General features: G+C 37.1%; 1 protein-coding gene across 3 annotated transcripts in view; it reads right to left on the bottom strand.

Moving 5' to 3' along the window:
• The window catches only part of DMD (dystrophin), a gene marked incomplete at both ends in the record, with an annotated part of 1,177,430 nt that overhangs the window by 163,513 nt on the left and 993,344 nt on the right, over positions 1-20,573 (bottom strand). For all 3 annotated transcript variants that reach the window (XM_082480534.1, XM_082480533.1, XM_082480531.1), the window contains one exon: positions 10,174-10,320. In XM_082480534.1, the coding sequence (XP_082336660.1) occupies positions 10,174-10,320 (147 nt within the window). The remainder of the gene's footprint in view (positions 1-10,173; positions 10,321-20,573) is intronic.

The raw sequence follows: 20,573 nt of genomic DNA, 5'->3' as shown, positions 1-20,573 counted from the left end.
ATTATAAAGTGTCCTCCTACACAGTTAACATTCCATTATGTGACTTGCAGACTGCTCAGAATTTTCTATAGAAGGACACAACATTCAGCTTTACTCAAGGTGTGATGAAAACTAGAATGGCAATGTTAGAGAGCACCTTGTGAAAATATTATGAAAATGACACACATACTCATCTACAGAGGCTAGTTTTAAAACTGTCTCAACTTAATGCTACTGAAATTTTTACTATTATAAACACTATTGTTAACAGTACTTTCTAAAATGGAAAAACTATCTTAGCTTAAAGTCTCACTGAAGCAAAAAGATTAAGAAAATATAGTACACAATAATGCATAGCCTAAAGACTGTAAAAGCTTTCTATAACCTGAAAGTAGACAGCCTGACATAAAAACATCTGCAGTGATATAATATGTAATTGGTATGTCAGAAAGACACAAAATGACTCAACAAAGTAAAAAAAATTGGCTAACATAAACCTTTTGCACTGGAAATTTGCATATTATTTCTCTACCTTGGGCTTTTTATCATTTCAAACGAAGCTTCTTCTCTAGAAATCACAGCATTTCAGAAAAAGGGATTAGTAAAAATGGGGAGAAAGAGGAATATTTCCTGCTAGTTTTACATTCACTTCCTCTAAAAACCTTTAACAATACTTTGGCACTGGGAAACGGAATTTAAGAGGTTTTATACTGCTTCCAAGGATATTCATTAAGGTTTCATTGAGTTACAAGCCTCTGAAAATCACATTAGAGAGAGCCTTTACAGTACAGCTCTTAAATTCTGTGAATGTTCTATCTGTGACAAACGTGTTCCACATTTAAAGCAAACTTTGTACATCTGCTTTAACCTCGCTTCAAACCAAACGGGGATGAATGGACAGACGATCTGTGTCAGCAGAGTATATCCACTCCAGGGTATGGAGCAGAACCAGAAATTGCTAAGACTCATCATCCTTGTGGTGTCAGCAGATAGCTGACAAGGTATCCTACCCTACCCGACCCTACACAATCCTGTCCTTTTCTTTTGCATTTTAAAAATCTAAGCCGCGAATTATGAGCTCTGACAGTTGATAACATTTTGGCAAGGAAAGGGACCCGTGATGTGGAAGACAGGATTGGAGCATGACTTATAATTGCAAAGTTCATTTTTGTTTTGTCCTTGTTTGCTTTCACTATTCTGACCGCTGCTTTTCACCCTCACATGTTCTTACCTTAAAAAAAAATAACCAATTTTCATAATGAACAGCATAAACATAGCTGACTGGAATCAGGTCAGACAAGTAAAAAGGTGTTGAAAAAAATCAGGCCATAATCTCTCAATTTGGACAAGAAAAAAAATGAAGCTCTCCATCCAATTTTAGCATCCAAAGTAAAAACTCCCAAATCCCATAATCTACACATCTTTGTAGGACTGAAACTCAGAGCTTTAGTTCTCCAAATGTAACTACCACTTTCTTTGTCAAATGGACTTTTACAGAAATAATCTCAATTAATGTTTATAAAATGCTCAGGTATTACAGATCATGATCATTAAATAATATGAATCCCACACTACATCCTTGTCTCTAAATTGGAGAGACATGGGTTCGACCGATGGACCACTTGGTGGATAAGGAACTGGCTGGATGGCCGCCTCAAAGTGTTGCGGTCAACAGCTTGATGTCCAAGTGGACTAATGGCACTCCTCAGGGGTAAGTATTGGGACCCATGCTGTTTAACACCTTTGTTGGTGACACAGACTGTGGGATTGAGTGCACCCTCAGCAAGTTTGTCAACGACACCAAGATTTGTGGAGCAGTCGAAATGCTGAAGGGAAGGAATGCCATCCAGAGAGACCTTGTAAGGCTTGAGAGGTGGGCCCATGCCAACCTCATGAAGTTCAACAAGGCCAAGCGCAAGGTCCTGCACCTGCATCACTGCAATCCCAAGCACTTATACAGGCTGGGTAGAGAATGGATTGAGAACAGCCCTGAGGAGAAGGACTTCGGGATGCTCGTTGATGAGAAGCTCAACATCAGCCAGCAATGTGCGATCGCAGCTCAGAAGGCCAACCGTACCCTGGGCTGCATCAAAAGAAGTGTCGCCAGTAGGTCAAGGGAGGTGATTCTGCCCGTCTGCTCCACTCTCGTGAGACCCCACCTGGAATATTGTGTCCAGCTCTGGAGCCCCTGACATAAGAAGGACACAGACCTGTTGGAGCAGGTCCAGAGGAGAGCCATGAAGATGACCAGAGGGCTGGAGCACCTCTCCTATGAAGACAGGCTGAGAGAGTTGTGGTTGTTCAGCCTGGAGAAGAGAAGGCTCCAAGGAGACCTTACAGTGGCCTATCCAGTATCAGCTGGAGCACCTCTCCTATGAAGACAGGCTGAGAGAGTTGTGGTTGTTCAGCCTGGAGAAGAGAAGGCTCCAAGGAGACCTTACAGTGGCCTTCCAGTATCAGAAGAGGGCCTGCAGGAAAGCTGGTGGACTTTTCACAAGGGCATGTAGTGATCAGACAAGGGGGAATGGCTTCAGACCGGAAGAGGGGAGATTTAGAATAGGTATCAGGAAGAAATTTTTCATTCTGAGTGTGGTGGGGCACTGGAACAGGTTGCCCGGGGAAGTTGTGGATGCCCCATCCCTGAAAGTGTTAAGGTCAGGTTGGATGGGGCTTTGAGCAACCTGGTCTAGCAGGAGGTGTCCCTGCCCATGTCAAGGGATTGGAACTCGATGATCTTCAAGGTCCCTTCCAACGTAAACCACTGTGTGATTCTACAAGTAATTCCATCTTCAACAGTGGCTAGTAAATAAGTTAAAGAGCTATAAACTGAATGAGTTAGCTAAAACTGCTTGACTAAAAAGCAACAGAACTAGTGGATGTTGGTTTCCAGCAAATACATTTTCAACAATATCGTAACCTCAGTTTTCCCCAGTAGCCTAAATATAGTCTGGTGTGACTCATATGTATGTGCGCTGCCAAATGTAATCTATAACTGCTGACAGGTGGAAGTAAATCGCACAAGTCTCATTTTATAAGGAAACAAGACTAACATATATCAACTAATATTCCCATTCTCTTCCTATTGTTTATCCATCAACCCCATAAATGTGAGATCTTACAGAATATATTGTATATGTAAAGATTGTACAAGTGCTAAATTCAAGGTGCATGTGTAACATATTTTCTTGCATTTGATTTTTCTTTTCTTGCATTTGTTTTTCTTTGTACTTAGAAAAAACATAATTCAGGGTTTTTTTTTATAATCCCATATACCCATACACATATATGAGAAATAAAAAAATACATCAAATCTATATATGCATATTGAAATGAGAATATAAAGTAGAGCAAATTGCTGTTCTTCTGCATGATTCTTCAAAACAAATCTTCAAAGAGGACAAAATTCCAAAGCAAAGGAAGTCAAAAACGGATAGCAAAACTCTAAAATGAATGTATCTTCTCTAACAAAAAATGACTAAAGCATTTACAGTTTCAACAAACTGACATCCATCACACAGAACATCATAACTTTAACATGGTTTTATTATTTTTGCTGCTGGCATGGCAGTTGATGATAACCATGCCTGTTTATACTTACATACACATTGCTTTCACTGACTGCCCTAAACATGCCACAAAGAACAATGAAGATGTCCTCCTAATTTAGGAAGGAATCTTTCCAATTTTTGACACACACTTCATTAGAAGAATTGAATCCCAATACAGATAGCTGGCCTCCCTCCACTAGCTTACAGAAATAAATAAATAGGATCTCTAAAGAATGAATGACTGTAAAATGAATCTATATGGATATTTTTGCAGACAAACATTGAGCAAAACTGAGACTGAAGCTAACAGCAATGAAGAAAATACATGGGCATATGACTTCTGAAGCCAAGTGGCATAGCCAATTAAATAAGACACCATTAAAGAGCCATGACAACTGTTTATTTGGCAGAAGTGCTAGTTCTCACGGGATATACAAAACAACTTTTTAACTAAAGAGTCTGATGGGAAAACTCAACTTCCAAAAAGGATCAAAATCTCCCTCTGCTGGGAAGATGAAATCTGCAACTACTAAACTAATTTCAAATTTCAAGGTTTGAAAGAACTATTTTTTTAGTAATGCTTCAATTAGTATAATTATAGATGAGCTAGAATTTTGGCTCCATATATTTAGAAAAGTTATCTCCTGTTTTTGTCAGCCTCTTACAGATGACATAAGTCAAAATATAGTTTAAAAAAGAGGAAAAGCAAACAAACAGAACAAAAAATATTAAAATTAATGAAATGACACAATGGAAAGAAAAAATGCTAAGATAATAGAAAGGTAATAATGCTCCAATATAAAAATCTAACTGCCTTTTATACGGCACAGTTTTATATACAGGACATTCTTTGTCTCCTACAGACAAAGAAACATCTTTCTTGCTACTGATGCACTGTCTGCCAATCTATCCACTTAACCTACCCCCAGTTTACACTCACTGTTTAATTTGGAATACATAATTTTTCTTGTAATGTAGATATAGAAAAAGATAAGGCAGATTTTCTGTTTAATTATATGGCTAGAGCTTTCCTGTATGAGATTCCTACAGAGTAACGATTGAACAAATGAACTGCAGAGAACCAGAAGAGATTCTTCTTTTTCTTTAGGAAAAATTATATCCTTAATAGCATTCAAATCTCAGTTATACGGTTTAAACCTGAGGTATACTTCCTGAAACCATTACCATGCTATGTATGTAGAAATAAAAAAAGGATCTGAGAGTCTGGTAAATATGTTTCTATTCGACTGTGAGAGACCTGAAAAAACATTTCTTTTACACGTGTATTGTTGTTGTTATTTCACTTATTTTCTGAGGAGTTTTTCTTGAGGAAGTCATGCAGGAGAGAAAGGAAAGTAAAATAAAAACAACCCCGAAACCTAAAAGCTACTATAATAGGCCAGAGCTGATTTCAACTTACATTTTGATGCAACTTATTTGCCCTGGTGCCCATCCCCTATCAAAAGTGGGGTGTGAGCTGAGGACCGCTGGCCAGAACTCCCATGACTGAGCTTTTGAGAGTCACTGGATCTAAATAAATATTTGAAAACACTTATCATTAATGTTTGGTGGGACATTTACATACGGAGGCCAGCAAGACTCTGATGCACAGTCACAATTTCACATTTATTTTAGGAAAGAAGGGATTTCCCTCTTGAGGCTTTAATAGCCTCAACATTAGTTCCTCTGCAAACACAGATGGTAAGATTCCTTCATAGTTCTCACCATGGATTGAAAGAACCAGCCGATACTTCTGAAGCACCTGGGAGATGCTGTTTTTTGAAATAGTTCATTGCAGTGGTACTTATTACAATAGCGCGCATTACACAGCTCAGTAAAGAGCCTGTCCTCAGCAGAATACAAATACAACTATGATACAACTTTAGATAACTGCCTGCAGTGCTATCAAAAACCTGCTGTTCCTTCAGCAGCTCTGGCAAGCAGAGCACTGTTTGAGGGAACAGAACAGTAGTTGTGGCTGGACCCTTTAACAAGAGGCAGCATACTTCTGCGCCACGTCAATCTTCAGATCCTCGCATCCTGCAGAATCTTTGCTACTGGTGCAAGACGAGCTGAGGAGTTAGGAACGATACTGAAATGAAGGCTGATGCTTCCTTACAGTCACACTTTATATATAGAAACCATAGAATCATTGAGATTGGAAAAGACCTTTAAGATCATCGAGTCCAACCACAAAGGTGTATATATATATGTGTATGTGTGTGTGTATATATATGTTTATGTAGGGTATGGGCTTTTTTAGCTGTAGCCATTTTATGCGCTTCCTCCAGTTTGCTTAGTTTTACAAACTAGACAGGCTGGGCCCACTATTGCGGACAGAGACGCCCATTCACAAATGACTGCAGTTCACTACAACTTGCTAAACTAAAAGCACTGGAATACAAATACCATGACAAAAACTCTTAGAAGTGACTGAAAGGCAGTTCTTATGATATTTTTCAGCTCATTAGAGGTATTATTCCAAATAAGAGTAGACGCAATTTGATTTGAACCAAAAAAAAATCTTTCTGGATAACTGAAGGTTATGTTTCCTATGAGATACTTGGAAATTCTTTTACATGTCAGGGGCTTTGCCTTTTGACCAGCATTATACCAAATGGATCTCTGACCAAAGTGAAGTGGATATAACTCCCTGGTCTCCCTGGCTCCTCAAATGTTGACTGGAAGTAAGCAAGAGTTTGCAAGACATATTTTCCCCCAGGATGATCTCATTATACATACTGTTTGAAGCACACAGGATCTGAACATGAGAGCTCCTTGTGAAATTCATAACAAATAGCTCCCTGGAGAGATTTCATCTCCTTTCATGTTTAAGAAAAATGGAAAAATAAACAGCATATTTTTCTCAAAAACACTCTGTTAAAGGCATGAAGCTAATTATTTTCACATTGCTTAAACTCCACAAATTATATAGTTTTCAGTGACTGAGCTGAGTGCATTATCTTTCATTAATGAAATACACCTTCACACAAGACTTCAAAACTCAAACAGTTCTTTCCATACATTTTTCTTCTAGTAATACTGCAGTGTATATTGACCAAAACTGAACACAAAAAAAGGTAAATTACTATTCACTATTACATTACTAATCTTACACTACAACTACTGCAAATGTAATACTGCAAATGACTGAATATGGTCAACCTTATTCTTATGTTTGTGAAATATATTATTAAATCTCTGTAAGATTTGGCTTAAAATGATACATTTCCTCCCCTGATCTTATGAAAGTCCCAGTGTTAATAGAGCAACAAACAAGACATCACTTCATCCTCTACACAATGCTCTGCAACTTTCTCATAACACTAGAATTCACTATTATTTCAGATCTGATAAACCTTATGGCCTTATGTATTTTTCCCACAGATAACCAAGAATGGGTATATTTCTGGCAAGTGATAGCACAGAAGCCTCTGGTTTATGACTTTCCTGCAGTGATATTTTCTAGGAAATGGAATACATGGGTAAGAAACATTTCCCCGTCAGGAATATGACAAGGGGTGTGCATGTTTGGAGAGAGAAAGAGATACAACCTTTAAGAGGAAAAAAAAATGACAAGTAAATTAAGAAGCATTATAGATGGAGAAAAAAGGAAGAACAGTGCCAAAAAAAACCGTAGAAATAAGGGTATTAAGATGGGGAAAGGCTGAGAAGCATAGGAACACAGAAAGAAATACTTTTTGAAAAAACAAATGAATAGAATCCAAAGAGAAAATATGGATAGTGTAAAAGAAATACACGTGAGAAAACATAGAAGGCTGAAATCAATAGAAAAAATGATGAAATGACTGAAGTGTTAAGGAGATATTTTATGTGGCATTAGTACAAGTACTACAAGAAAGGTAATTATTAAAAAAAAAAAAAAAAGAAGAATGGAAAAAAAATCCTAGCAATAGGAACCTATGTTGGAAGTAGAATAGTTTTGCATGAAAAAACAATTACTTGTATTTTTGCTTTTCCTATTGCGTGAACAAGATTTCAGCTTTCTATAAATAGTACCACACCGAAGCAGAGTGCTGGTCATACATAAGTCTAACCCTAACACAGAACAATACACAGTACTCTAAAAGATGCCACTCAGGTGCGAGTGTCAATGTCCAGCAGATTTCATATGTAGATCAGTTGGGCTAGATGATCGTTTTATCATCTAGCTGATGATAAAACCTTCCAACTGAACTATGCCATTCTATTCTAACAAAAATGAGCTCTGCCTCTCAATATGTCTCAAACTCTGCTCCCTTTTAAGTAGAAAAAATATATTATAGGAACAGATGTACTCTTCTTCTTCCCAGGGGTCACATCTTGGCCTTTTGTACATGATACTCCTTCAAAGTTACATATGTCTTTTTCCCTCAGGATGTGCTTAAAAATCTACTGAAGTGTTTTCACCTTGCTCTCCGTGTCTTCCAGATGACATTTAGGTAAATATGAAAAAAGACAGTAAACCATAACATTCCAATTAACTATCTGTTCTATCAGCTCTAACATCTCACTCTGACATGCTGTCTCAAAGTATCTATCTTCATAGAAGATGAAACACTTTATGTTCCAAGTACTCTGGATTTGATAAATCGAGACAATAATTTACAATGAAAAGTGAATTGTTCACAACGCTTCCTGTACTCTGTGGAAAAAGAGCATATTATCTTTGAAATGTGTGTGAACATGTGGTTTGCCCTATATATTTTTAAACGGTCTATAATGTCAAGTTGGCCCTCTGTCTGATGCTTTCATGAATGATAGTGACAAAACATTTCTCTCTGGCTTTCTCTCAGATTTGTTTGACTTTTTCATACCATAGAAGCTTTAACTCTGAAAAATCTTCCCGCTTTCCCTTATTTCTTGCTGAAGTAATGAAGTATTTCAGCAAACCACTGGAACTTAGTGAACCATTTTGTTAGTGAAATAAGGTATTTTTCAATGAATCTTTGCAAATTTGTTAACTCGATTAGCCACTGTTTTTTTTTAAAAAAATGAAACAGATGTGATTTCTCTCATATGTGGGATAAACATTTTGGGAACACTCATTTTGTCTTCCAGATTTCTGTTGATTTGCTTTAATAATATTACCTGAAGTCTGTCCTAAGGATCTGGGAAAAAGTGGATACTAATGAACAAATATCTAGAACTAATGATCTTTAACCTAAACCATCACTCTCGCTGCAAACTGCTGATTTAGGAAAAAGAAGAAAAAAATTCCTGTTAATAACTGCATGAACTGTGATAAACTGGAGATGACAGAGAGCTGTGAGATTTCTTTTGGAGAAGCAATAAAGAAGCAATAAGCTCTTACTGACTATTAGAGTTGGCAGCACCATGATCTTTTATCTGTATGTAGAACAAGAGGGAGTTGGTTCATTTTTGTCCATTGCTAATGTCTGGATTTTGCAGTGAAGACAAAACTCTATTAACCTCTATACTTCCACATTTTTGCAATATATTAAGGTAAATACAATGACACAGTTTCAAAATGTGAAGCCGTGATTGAGCAAAAAATAAAATAGTGAGTAAAATCCAGCAATTAATGAAGTTAATTTAATTGCATTTATCTTCATTTAATCATAACATTATACTTGTGCTGTGGGACATACATCACCATACACCATTGCACATATGCTTATATATGCTCTCTCATGCACGCTGTTCCTAAAATTCTAAGCTAAGATACAGTGCATTTTGGAAAAAAATACACATATATGAAGCCTTATCACAACGAAACACAAAATAATCTAAAATTTAAATTTTATATATGTAAACAAAAAGATCCAAAGGATTTGTAAATTTTTCAATATTTCTAACTTATAGAATCATAGTATGGTCTAGGTTGGAAGGGACCTTTAAGATCATCGAGTCCAACCATTAATCTGACACTGCCAAAACCACCACTAAACTGTGTCCCTAAGCACCACGTCTACCTGTCTTTTAAATACCTCCAGTGATGGTGATTCAACCACTAGTTGATATTCACCTTAATTTCCTAATATATCTTAATATTTTTTCCTGCACTAGAGCTCATTTTATAAAATTCTTTTCTGAACAGCTTTACTTGCAGTACCAAATCCTGCCAATTACCTAAATGCATGTAATGTCTTGTAATTTTATAACTGATTCTACAGGTATGACTTTAAAGGTTCCACTGCACAGAATCATTAATCTGCCTATGAGGAATTTATTTAAAACTGCTGCTCCTGGAAATAGTAAAACGAATGAAGCAGCAGAAGTAAACTGTCTTATGTGAATCTTCGATACACACTATAAAGATATCTGTAAAACATGGATAAGCCAGTTAAAAGAAATGATCACATGATATGTTTGGCAGTAAAATTGCTAAATATTAATATTAAAAGGCAAATAAACTATTAAGTATTTTAAGTGTATGAGAACTTTAACTGTATGAAAAACTGGATTATCTGATTTCCACTTGATAAAGCCTTTGGAAACATATGAAAATATAGTGTCAGCTTTAACTCCTATTTTCTCGTAGAGACATCATTACTGGAAGGCTGTGTCCTCTTTCATTTCTTAGGACAACTTTGGTGCTATTCCACAGAGCATAAACAGGCACACAGAAACAAAAAATATTTACTTAAATGCAGGATAAAGAAAAAAGTCACAGGAAATGTACCTGTAGCACCTTCCACCTTGTGTTCAGGTCTTCCACACAGCTGAGACTGTACTGGGAGAGTTGAATATCAGAGGGAGCGAACCGGTGAGCGAGCTCATTGACTTGATGCACCTTTTCTTTAAGGGGTACAATTTCTGCTCGATAAACCTGTGTGAATTAAACATAAATAAAGGTAAGCACTAACTTCAAAAACTATTGTCTCTGCTACCAGATGATTAGTAACGTAGAGGTATTCCATGTCAAGCTGAAAGGAAGGAGTGTACTGGTCATGGTACAGTTAACAGTCTTTTTATATAACTTCATATGGACTTTAGGTCTCAAGGGTAAGGCGCAGCATTTCAAAAGGTGATATAAAGTTGGAGCCTTCATAGCAATTTTTGGCCAGTTAAGCCAACTCTCTAACCAGAAGACCCACTGGAATGTGCGCTGCAGAGCATGCTTCTCCCCCGCCTCATCCTTTACGTGTGTGTAGCATGTGTTCCTCGGGGTGGACGGGAGTGATAAGTGACGGGAGTGGTAAGTACTGTTTAACACCTGAAAACAGAGAAAGACTGCTGTTCCCAAATACAACGAATGAAGAAAGAAAAGGAATGATAAAACTGTTACAGACCTCACTAAAGCCATCATCTTACCCTGATTATCTTGTGTATTACAAATAAAAAGTTAGCAATGGGTAGTACAAAAAACCAAAAAAATCCTTTTTGCTATGAATGCTTCCATTTTGCGTCTGAGTAAATTCAGACAAATTCAGGACACGATGACTCTATCGAAGAGAGGAATCTCTATACAGATCTTCCACTGTTCCATATCTATCTTTACTAAGGAGACATTTATGAATATTTAACATGATAAAATATGTCAAAATGTAACAATGAGCCGTTCCTAAGGGAAAAATTCTGTCATTTTCAGGAGCACATTTTATTGCCATATGACATCTGCACACAACGGCAGGATAATTTACTTGCTATATTAGTCTTGCTTTCTAGTTCCTTTCTCTCAGCATTTTTAATACAGAACACGTGGTCCGCATCTCATTTTACATCATCAAATAACCTGAAATTATTGCCTAGTAATCATTTCATCAACACGTGACGCAAAAAAGGTCAAAAAAAGCCCATCCAATATCTCAGTGAACCTTAGAAGTAAACAGTATGAAGACATTCGTAGACTTTAGAATGCCATGAACCACTCTAAAGGTAAACATCATTGAAAAATTGTTCCTCAAATGTCTTTCAAAACCAGACTTAACTTCCCCTAATTATGTTAAATTACCCTACAACATAAGGAGTTAGACTGACTTAAGTGGCACTCATGTACAGTGAATGACTCTAATGATAAATCTGTAGAATACACAATCAGAAGTGATGTGCGTTTTGTAAAGGAAAGTGCTGAGAACGATGCAAGTGTCACGACATGAGAGAAGAGGCATACATCAAGCTCATGACATGAGAGCTAACTTCTCCATTTCACCACTTTTATACCCCTGGAACACAACTGACATTGCTGGAGAGAATACTGATTTACAGTGTAGCGTAGAGCAAGGCCTGCGCTACAAAGAAAAGGAAAATAGCTCGCATGTTTGGTTTTACCTCACAGAGTTATGAGTGTGCTTATCCAGATCATTTAGTTAGTAATTGAGTTTAGAGAACAAACAACATGCTTTATAAATATACATTTGTTCTTGTAAGGTAAAGGCCTCAAAGGATGAAGACATATATATACACCATTGTGTGAATGCAAATGATTATTTTACTGCTTTTTTTTCTGTGACCTGTTATTTTCAGTGGCCCAAGGTCCTCGGCTGTGACTCTGTGGCTTATACTTGGGGTGGTCAATTCAGTTCCTGCAGTGTTGCTTGGTTTTCAAGATAAGAGAACACCTCTCAGCTAGTGTAACCAATGCCCATGTTGTATAGAAAAAATCTGGAGAATACTCCAAGGCTTCTTTCCAGTATCTGAAGGCCGCCTACAAGAAGGCTGGAGAGTGACTTTTTTACTTTTCTTTGATAGAACAAGGGGTAAAGCTTTCAGTCTGGCATAAGGTAGATCTAGATTAGATATCAGGAAGAAATTTTTCACTATGAGTGTGGTGAGGCACTGGAACAGATTGCCCAGAGAAGCTGTGGATGCCCCATCCCTGGAACTGTTCAAGGCCAGGCTGGATGGGGCTTTGAGCAACCTGGTCTAGTGGGAGGTGTCCCTGCCCAGGGAGGTTGGAACTAGATGATCTTTAAGGTCCCTTCCAACCCAAACCATTCTATGATAAATATATATATATGTGTGTGTGTATATTTTATATATTATTATATGTAGTACATAATAAAAGTAATATATAATGAAAATTAAGTTATATATAATAAATATATCTATATAAAATAAAGAAACACAGATAGAATAAATGCAGATCAATGGATCAAAGATCAATCCCCACACTACAATGCACTTTAACGCAGTTCCTGCATTAAACCAAGTTAATTTTCCATTAATTTGTATGGCAATAGGAACAGGCTTTGATTGAAAACTTCATTGCTTAGGCAAAGCACACAGGTCTAAGCTCATAAACCACTTGTTTTTAAACTTACATGTAAGTATATGGCTGATTTCAGACCAATTATCTGCATCTGCAATGTCGACTTGAAAGTACTGCTCTCACTTGAAGACTGACTTAAATGATTAGGTAAATCACACAATCATTATACAGTGAAATATTAAGGTGAAATAGAAGATCCTTCATAATTAGTCAACATATTTTTACTGTAATTTTGCAGAGCAGAAATGCTGAGGCACAGAAGCACGTCACAAGAAAAGAAGTCAAATCATACAAATTAAAAAATTTATCTTCCACCCCCTTCAATTGATGTTTTCATTAATTGCTTTTTCTGCTGCAAGAATACTGATTTTTGCAGTGTTATGCTAATTTTCCAATGTACAAAATACAACAGTTTTTTCACCATCTTTAAATTCTGTATTCTGTATTCTATTATTACTAAGACTGATTTTTTACTAGCATTTCTATTAGTTAGGCAAATCAAACCATAAGAAAAAGAAACAACAAAAAAAGAATGCTAGTCAATGCACAGCTATGGAATTAATGCCAGTAAGCTTGCAATTAAGAACTGTAGACAGAAAAGACAAAATCAACCATAGAAAGATTTGGCATATGACATTTTATAATTAAATAAGTTAGTGACTATAAGGCTGTGTTAAACAACAGTATATCACAGGTAACTGGTCCACCAGTCAACATACATGAGTCTAGAGCTAGGCTTTTTGTTTTAGAGTAAGTGAAATTCAACGTGAGTTCTTTTTTTTTATTCGGTCATTGTTCAAACAAGATTAATAAATATTAATAATTTCTATATTTTCCACAGTACTTGTCATCTGTAAAAGCAGAAATTTAGAATTTCTAATGGATTGTTATTTTCATCAGTAGGATTAAATGTTTTACAGAAATATTTATATTTTAATATACTTTGTATAGTATAAGACTGATTCATTTTGCTATTTTTTTCCATCTACATAAAAATACTATACTTATCACAGGTTTATGTCAGACAAATTTAGAGAACTATATTGGTAGTAATTTAAAAATGAATATAGACAGTGAGTAGTGTACCACTACCATAAGGAGACCTATTTGAACCAATTAAATTGCTCAGTTTGTAAATGACTTCTCAGTGTGAACGGCAATAGGAGAAACAGCCCCAAATTATTTTGGTTATAATTGTCCTTACGCAAGAAAAAATTTCAGTGTGTGATACTGTAGGTGGTAAATTGGATTTTAAATGATCTGTACAGTCCTGTAAGAAAATATTTTTAAATGTGTTGGAAAATTAGCAAGAACTCTAGAAGACACCCTAACCAGCCAAATACTAAAAGTCTAGAACATAGAGTGGCTGTAATCTGTCAAATGAAAAGCTGATCTCACCCAGTCGCTTGTCTGTAAGCAGCCAACACAATTGCTTAGGGAAGAAGGTAAGGGAAAGCATCAGCTTCCCTGCTCCTTGCTGTACTCTCCCAGCTCAGTAATTTGGGTCTCAGAGATTTTGGAGCCAGCAGTTGTATTTGTATGTCAATCAGATCTTGATGAATACATCTTCCAAGAAATTATCTACTTGATTTTTGAACAAACGTAGGCTTTTACAATCCAAAATACCCTATTGTAAGCTCAATATTTGGGATGAAGGATCACCTCTATTTTGCTTTTTTTAAACTTATCACTTAAGACTCACTTGAGACCTTCTGTAATTCTTAGCTCATGAGAGACAGTGATCAACTGTTCCTAATGGATTTTCTTTGTGCTGCTGAAGACTCTACAACCCTTCCATCATATTTTTCCTTCTTCCGCATTTAGGATTCAAAGACTGTGCTATATTTGCATAAATGTCGGTATCTATAAGGTATTTACATCTGAGCAAGTCACCATATAGTACCTTTATATTCAATAGCTAATCAAACCCAGGAGTTGAACATAACATAAGGTTTTACTATAGGATGGCATGAATCACATTCTGAAGTGCAGCAAGTGAACTGAGCAGATTTTCATTGGCTATATTGGGAGCCTAGGCGACTGGTTCACATGCAGATGTGAAATTACACAAGAGAAATCCCACTTCTACTCCATCTATTCTGTCCCTGGATAAGAGCTTTCCATACCTTTTATCTGATCTGCTATAACTTTTTTAGATTGGGGATCCAAACCACTGCCTACAATATACATGATATGGGTACACCAGGGACTTACACCATGGCATCATGATATTTTCTGCTTTTCCAGTAATTTCTAGTATTTGATTTGGATTTCTGAACAGTCCTGAGTACTGATGTGATGTTTTCAGAGAACTGTCTGTTATGATTCCAAGATCTCTTTCATGTGTGCTAAAGGAATGTACAGAGAGCTCATTACTTGTCATGTAAAGTTGGGATTGCTTTTTCCACATGGTTTACTTGAGATTTATCAGCACTCAGTTTCATCTGCCATCACTTTGCTGCCAGTCAGTACTGTGAGGTTTTTCCATAGCTGTTTGTGATCTGTCTTCCTCATAAATACTTTGAATAGGTTTGTATCACTAACAAGATATGTCACTACATTACTAATTTTCCTTTCCAGCTCATTTATGTATAGGCTGAACAGAGTAGACCTTCTGGAGTAGACCCACTCCCTCATTGTGAAAACTGATGTCTGCCTTTTGTTTTCCATCTAGAAATGAAGGGTCTAGACCACAAGTTTTATGAGGAGTGGCTGAGGGAACTGGGGTTGTTTAGCCTGGAGAAAAGGAGGCTGAGGGAAGACCTCACTGCTCTCTACAGCTACCTGAAAAGAAGTTGTAGAGAGGTGGGGGTCGGTCTCTTCTCACTAGTAACAAGCAATAGGACACGTGGACATGGCCTCAGGTTGTACCAGGGGAGGTTTAGATTGGATATTAGGAAAAATTTCTTCACCCAAAGGGTTGTCAAGCATTGGAACAGGCTGCCCAGGGACGTGGTTCAATAACCATCCCTGGAGGTATTTAAAAGACGTGTACATGTGGCGCTTAGGGACATGGTTTAGGGGTGGACTGGGTAGTCCTAGGTTAACAGTTGGACTTGATGATCTCAAGGGTTTTTTCCAACCTAAACAATTCTATGATTCTACCTTTTACAGGAAATAACCAGATAATTGGTTATTTGTCCACATGAAGACCTCTTCTGTTATCCCACTGTTAGTTTCTTTGCTGAAAGACCTTCTTAAAATCCTTTTGGAATACCAAATAGCTTATATCCACCTATCTATATGCTCATGTTTCCTTCAAGGCACATTAGGAGATGTAAAGCACACACCTACTTTTACAAAAGTGATGTTGTTGTCTCTTCCACAGTATATTCTTCCCCAAATTGCCTGGTCTGTACGTTCACAGGCCTGACTAGATGCACTATTTGAAAACAATAACCACATTTTCCCCCTTCCATTCCTCATAAAAAACCTAATTTTAAACAAGAATGTACTGTTAGTAGTTATATTTATTTATACTTCCATGAGAACACTTGACTGAATAGTCACCTGGTTCTGGTGATTTGGCACTCTTAATCATGACAATTTCTTCTATGTATTTTTGCTTCAGATAGCTTTCTCTATACTTTTCTTTAGCCACTCCATTTTTCTAGGTCCATTTGACAGCATGGATTTGTTTTCAGTTTCCAGTGAAGTGTCTCCATGCTGTCTTCACACACTTTGCTCTTTTGGTTCCTTTTCAGCAGGCTTCCTCATTCGTGTGTAGCTAGCTTCCTTTCTGAAAGCTGAACATTGCTGTATTGGATATTTTGGGGTTATTTTTCATCTCTGCAGAGATGTTGACCTTTAGTTAATAATGATCGCTATTATGATAGCAATCTTTTCAACTTGCACTGCACAGTACCAAGCCAAATCTCTTCCTTACCAGTTATCATCTTGGTGTTTCCTAAACTAGATATTTTCTATTTAGGGCTGGAACTTCAAATCAAACCCAATTTTTGGCTAGTGTCTGCAACTGTAGATTGGTTTCTTATGTATTTTAGAATATTCAGACTAAGACCCCCCAGATTACTTGCAGGTCCTTTTCTGCATTTTTCCATTAAATTTGGCTGTGCTTTGGGTATCCTATTCCAAAGCAGTAGAAGCTACCACATAGGCCTCACTTCTTTCCAGAACACCAACTCTAATAATGAAAATTTCATGATTTGTTTAAATATGATTAGGGTTTCTTTAAGATTACCTTCGTTCCACGCTTCACATGCCATACCAGTGGGTTATTTCCCTTTCTTTCTTCTAGTTAGAGATCCCTAACACATAGAAGAGCATTGAGTTCTTCTTTGGAAGGCTGCCCAATGTTCAGAGGAAAGATAAAATTAAAAAAGTCTAGGTCTTTATATTTAAAGATTCACCAAAGGGAGATGTTTTTTTGTCAAGGCCATGGAAAGGTGGGGTTTTTTTAGGATCCATGAATTAGTCCCATGAAATCTGAAAGGAAATTCATGAATCATTCGAGTGGAAGAGTAAATAAATAGTAAACAAGCTTATTTCAATAACAACAGAGATATTATATACTTTGCTAGCTTCAGGGAGTTTCCTTTGCAAAATTAATAAATGAAAATGCAGGAAGGAACATTGACTCTACAATGCACATTTTCCTCTTCTTACCCCATCTCTCCCTCAACCACATGTGCTACAGCTCGTTATCAAGTCAAACACAATATTCAGGAATCCAACCAAAATTAAACTAAGTGCCTGTAACTTCTGGCCTACTGGAGTTAATGGAATAGTGTGATTAAATCACACTATACCACTTGGAAAATACACCCTGAAGAGAAATTGTATTCTCAGAACAGTACTTGTTCCTTATTCACAAAGAAAAATTAAAGTACAATACAGGCTGGCTTTTTTAATTGTTTGCTACTGTAAAATGTCAGTGGGTCATTACAATTGCTTTTTCTCTTACTGTATTTATTCCTACTGATCCCAACACCTATCACACGTGTTTAGATGTAGTCCAGAGCAAACAACATCAGTGCCCTGTCAGAACAAACAGCAATAATGCAGCTCTATTGATAATAAGAAATCGTTGTTGCTTAGCATTGACCACACTGATAAAAGGAAAATAACAGCATGCACATATATTCTCACATACGTCTCAGTAGTGCTGAGAGTGAGTTTAGCTGTATTTGTCTTAAAAATTATATTAAATGAACAGATACCATCTAATAATTACTTATTTGCAATTGTTACACAATTGTTCAATCCCAAAGTTAAAACAAATAATTGAGCTTTTCAATTATGATTTAAAATACAGTCACTAGTCTTATTGGCTTCTACTTATCTGAAATATTTCTGCAATGAAAAATAGCTTGGGAGCATATTAGGTTTTTGCTACTTTTGTCCTTAATGTAGCCTTAACCCTTGGACTTATGTTTAGGCATTTAGAAAAATCCCTGTAAGACCATGTATAAACAATTACTCTACAACTCTAGTGTCATATTGCTTTCCAACTGTATTGTCCTCATGCTGAACACATGAGTAAAGATCAAGACTCATTAACGTTTCCCACACTCATGGAAGGAGGGACCATGAATCTCAGCAGATAGACAGTAATACCCTTCTCCTGTTGGAAAGAGAAGTTGAAGGAGATAAAATTCATTTTACCAATGCACCCAATACCTTAAACATTCAACATGAGCTTCTGGAATTGAGTCTCTTTCTTTATTTTTTGGTTATGGATGAAGCAGGCACAGATGCCTGTCTAAGATGTTAAAGGCATTTTGCTTTAATCTCTACTTATTCTCAGAGTTTATGAATGGGCAATTATAGGAACACCAGGTTTGAATTGAACACTATACAGGTTTGCTTTGCGCACAGCATGGGAAATTGGAATTGATCCCGAAGCCTAGTTTCTCCCAGAGATAGTATATGCGAGACTCCAGTAGATAGTATCCCCTTTCACTGAAATTGTATTTTTACAAGCCTCAACCCAAGGAATTTAAATCATTGTTTATTATACTTTTTAAAAAAGGTGCGGGAAAAAAAAAAAACAAATAAAAATAGTAATAATTTGAAAATCATGACAAGCCATCTATAGTTTTCCAATTATATGGTATTTACTATGGTAATTTACTATGGTTTCCAATTGTATTTACTATTCAGGCAGCCCACACTTAGACTTTACAAGGGGCTAAACATTGTAGCAGCTATATTTAGAAATGAAATGTTCTGTACTTCCTAATAAACTTTTCAAGAGCATGCAGGCTTAGGAATCTATGAAAACTGAAGGTTAGAACACAAATTTCTTACTTTTGTTAGTGATTAAATGAATAAGAGAGTCTACACTCTTATATGTCTATTTGTGAAAATCATTGCAAAGTCATGCACTAAAGAAATTTTTCACTTCCACAAAACTCCTGAAACTGTCCACACAAAACTCCACAAAACTGTCCTGAAAAATACACTGAAAAATGAATAAAAAAGCAAAAAACACCCCAAAACCCACCAACCCCCCCCCCCCCCCCCAAAAAAAAAAAAAAAAAGATGCTGGGTACTAAATACAAATGAGTAATTAGCAAATTTGTCATCAATCTCCTACTTTTGTGGTTAGGTAATAAGACTTTATTGTATTGATGATTTTGTAGACAGGTTACAGCCTAAGAAGATTTAATCAACTATTATAGCATGTCATTTTATTTGAACAAATTACTTTCTTTAATTATCTCTAAAAGGAAATGACAAATTAATTACCAGATCCAGAACTCCTAAAAATAGAGTTAACATTGCTATTGCATAAACACAGAATGGCTGAAATTGGAAGGCACCTCTTGAGATCACCTAGTACAGTCGCCCCGCTCAGAGCAGGGTCAGTGAGAAGCAGGGTGCCCAGGACCATGTCCAGTCCGGTTTTTAATATCTCCAAGGATGAAGACTCCACGGCCTCTCTGGGCAATCCGTTCTGGTGTTTGACCACCCACAGGTGTCTTCTTGTATTCCGATGGAATGTCATGTTTTTTAATTTGTGCCCATTGCTTCTTGCTCTGTTGATGGACAGTACTGAGAAGAGTCCAGCTTCCTCTTCTTCATTCCCTCCCATCAGATATTCATACACATTGATAAGATCCTGAGCCACCTTTACTCAAGGCTGAGCAGTCCCAGTTCTCTTAGCCTCTCCTCACAGGAAAGATGCTTCTGTCCTGTAATCATATTTGTGGCCCTGCACTGGACTTGTTCCAGTTAATTCCATAGTCTCTCTTGTACCGGGGAGCCCAGAACTGGACCCAGCACTCCAGATGTGGCCTCAACCAGGGCTGAGCAAAGAGGAAAGATGACCTCCCTCAAAATGCTGGCAATGTTTTTCCTAATGCAGCCCAGGATGCCATTGACCATCTTTGCCATGAGGGTGTATTTCTGGCTTATGGTCAGCTTTTTGTCTACCAGGACCCCAAGGCCCTTCTTTGCAGAGCTGCTTTCTGGCCAACTGGTCCCAAGCATGTACTGTTGCCTGGGGCTACTTCTCCCAGGACACAGGACTTGGTATTTCTCCTTGTTGAACTTCATAAGATTCCTCTCAGTATAATTCTACATCCTGTCAAGGTCCCTCTGAATGGCGCACAACCATCTGTTGTTTTGGCAGTTCCTCCCACTTTTATATCATCTGTGAATTTACTGACCGTATATTCTGTCTCAGGGTCCAGGTCATTAATGCAGATGCTAAATGGTATTGAGCCAGTATCAACCACTATGATACCCTACTATTGACTTGCCTCTAATGAAACTTTTTTTGTCCTTCATGTGCCTGGAGATGGTTTCAAGCATTAGCTTCTCCATCATCTTCCCAGGTGAGGCCAACTGACCTGTCGTTCCCTGGGTCCTCCTTCCTGCCATTCTTGAAGATGAAACTTGCTCCC

Source organism: Vanellus vanellus, assembly GCF_965231255.1.
Source record: "Vanellus vanellus genome assembly, chromosome: 1".
In the NCBI taxonomy this organism is placed as follows: domain Eukaryota; kingdom Metazoa; phylum Chordata; class Aves; order Charadriiformes; family Charadriidae; genus Vanellus; species Vanellus vanellus.
The sequence above is the reverse complement of the archived record's forward strand: the minus strand, read 5'-3'. Positions and strand labels throughout refer to the sequence as shown.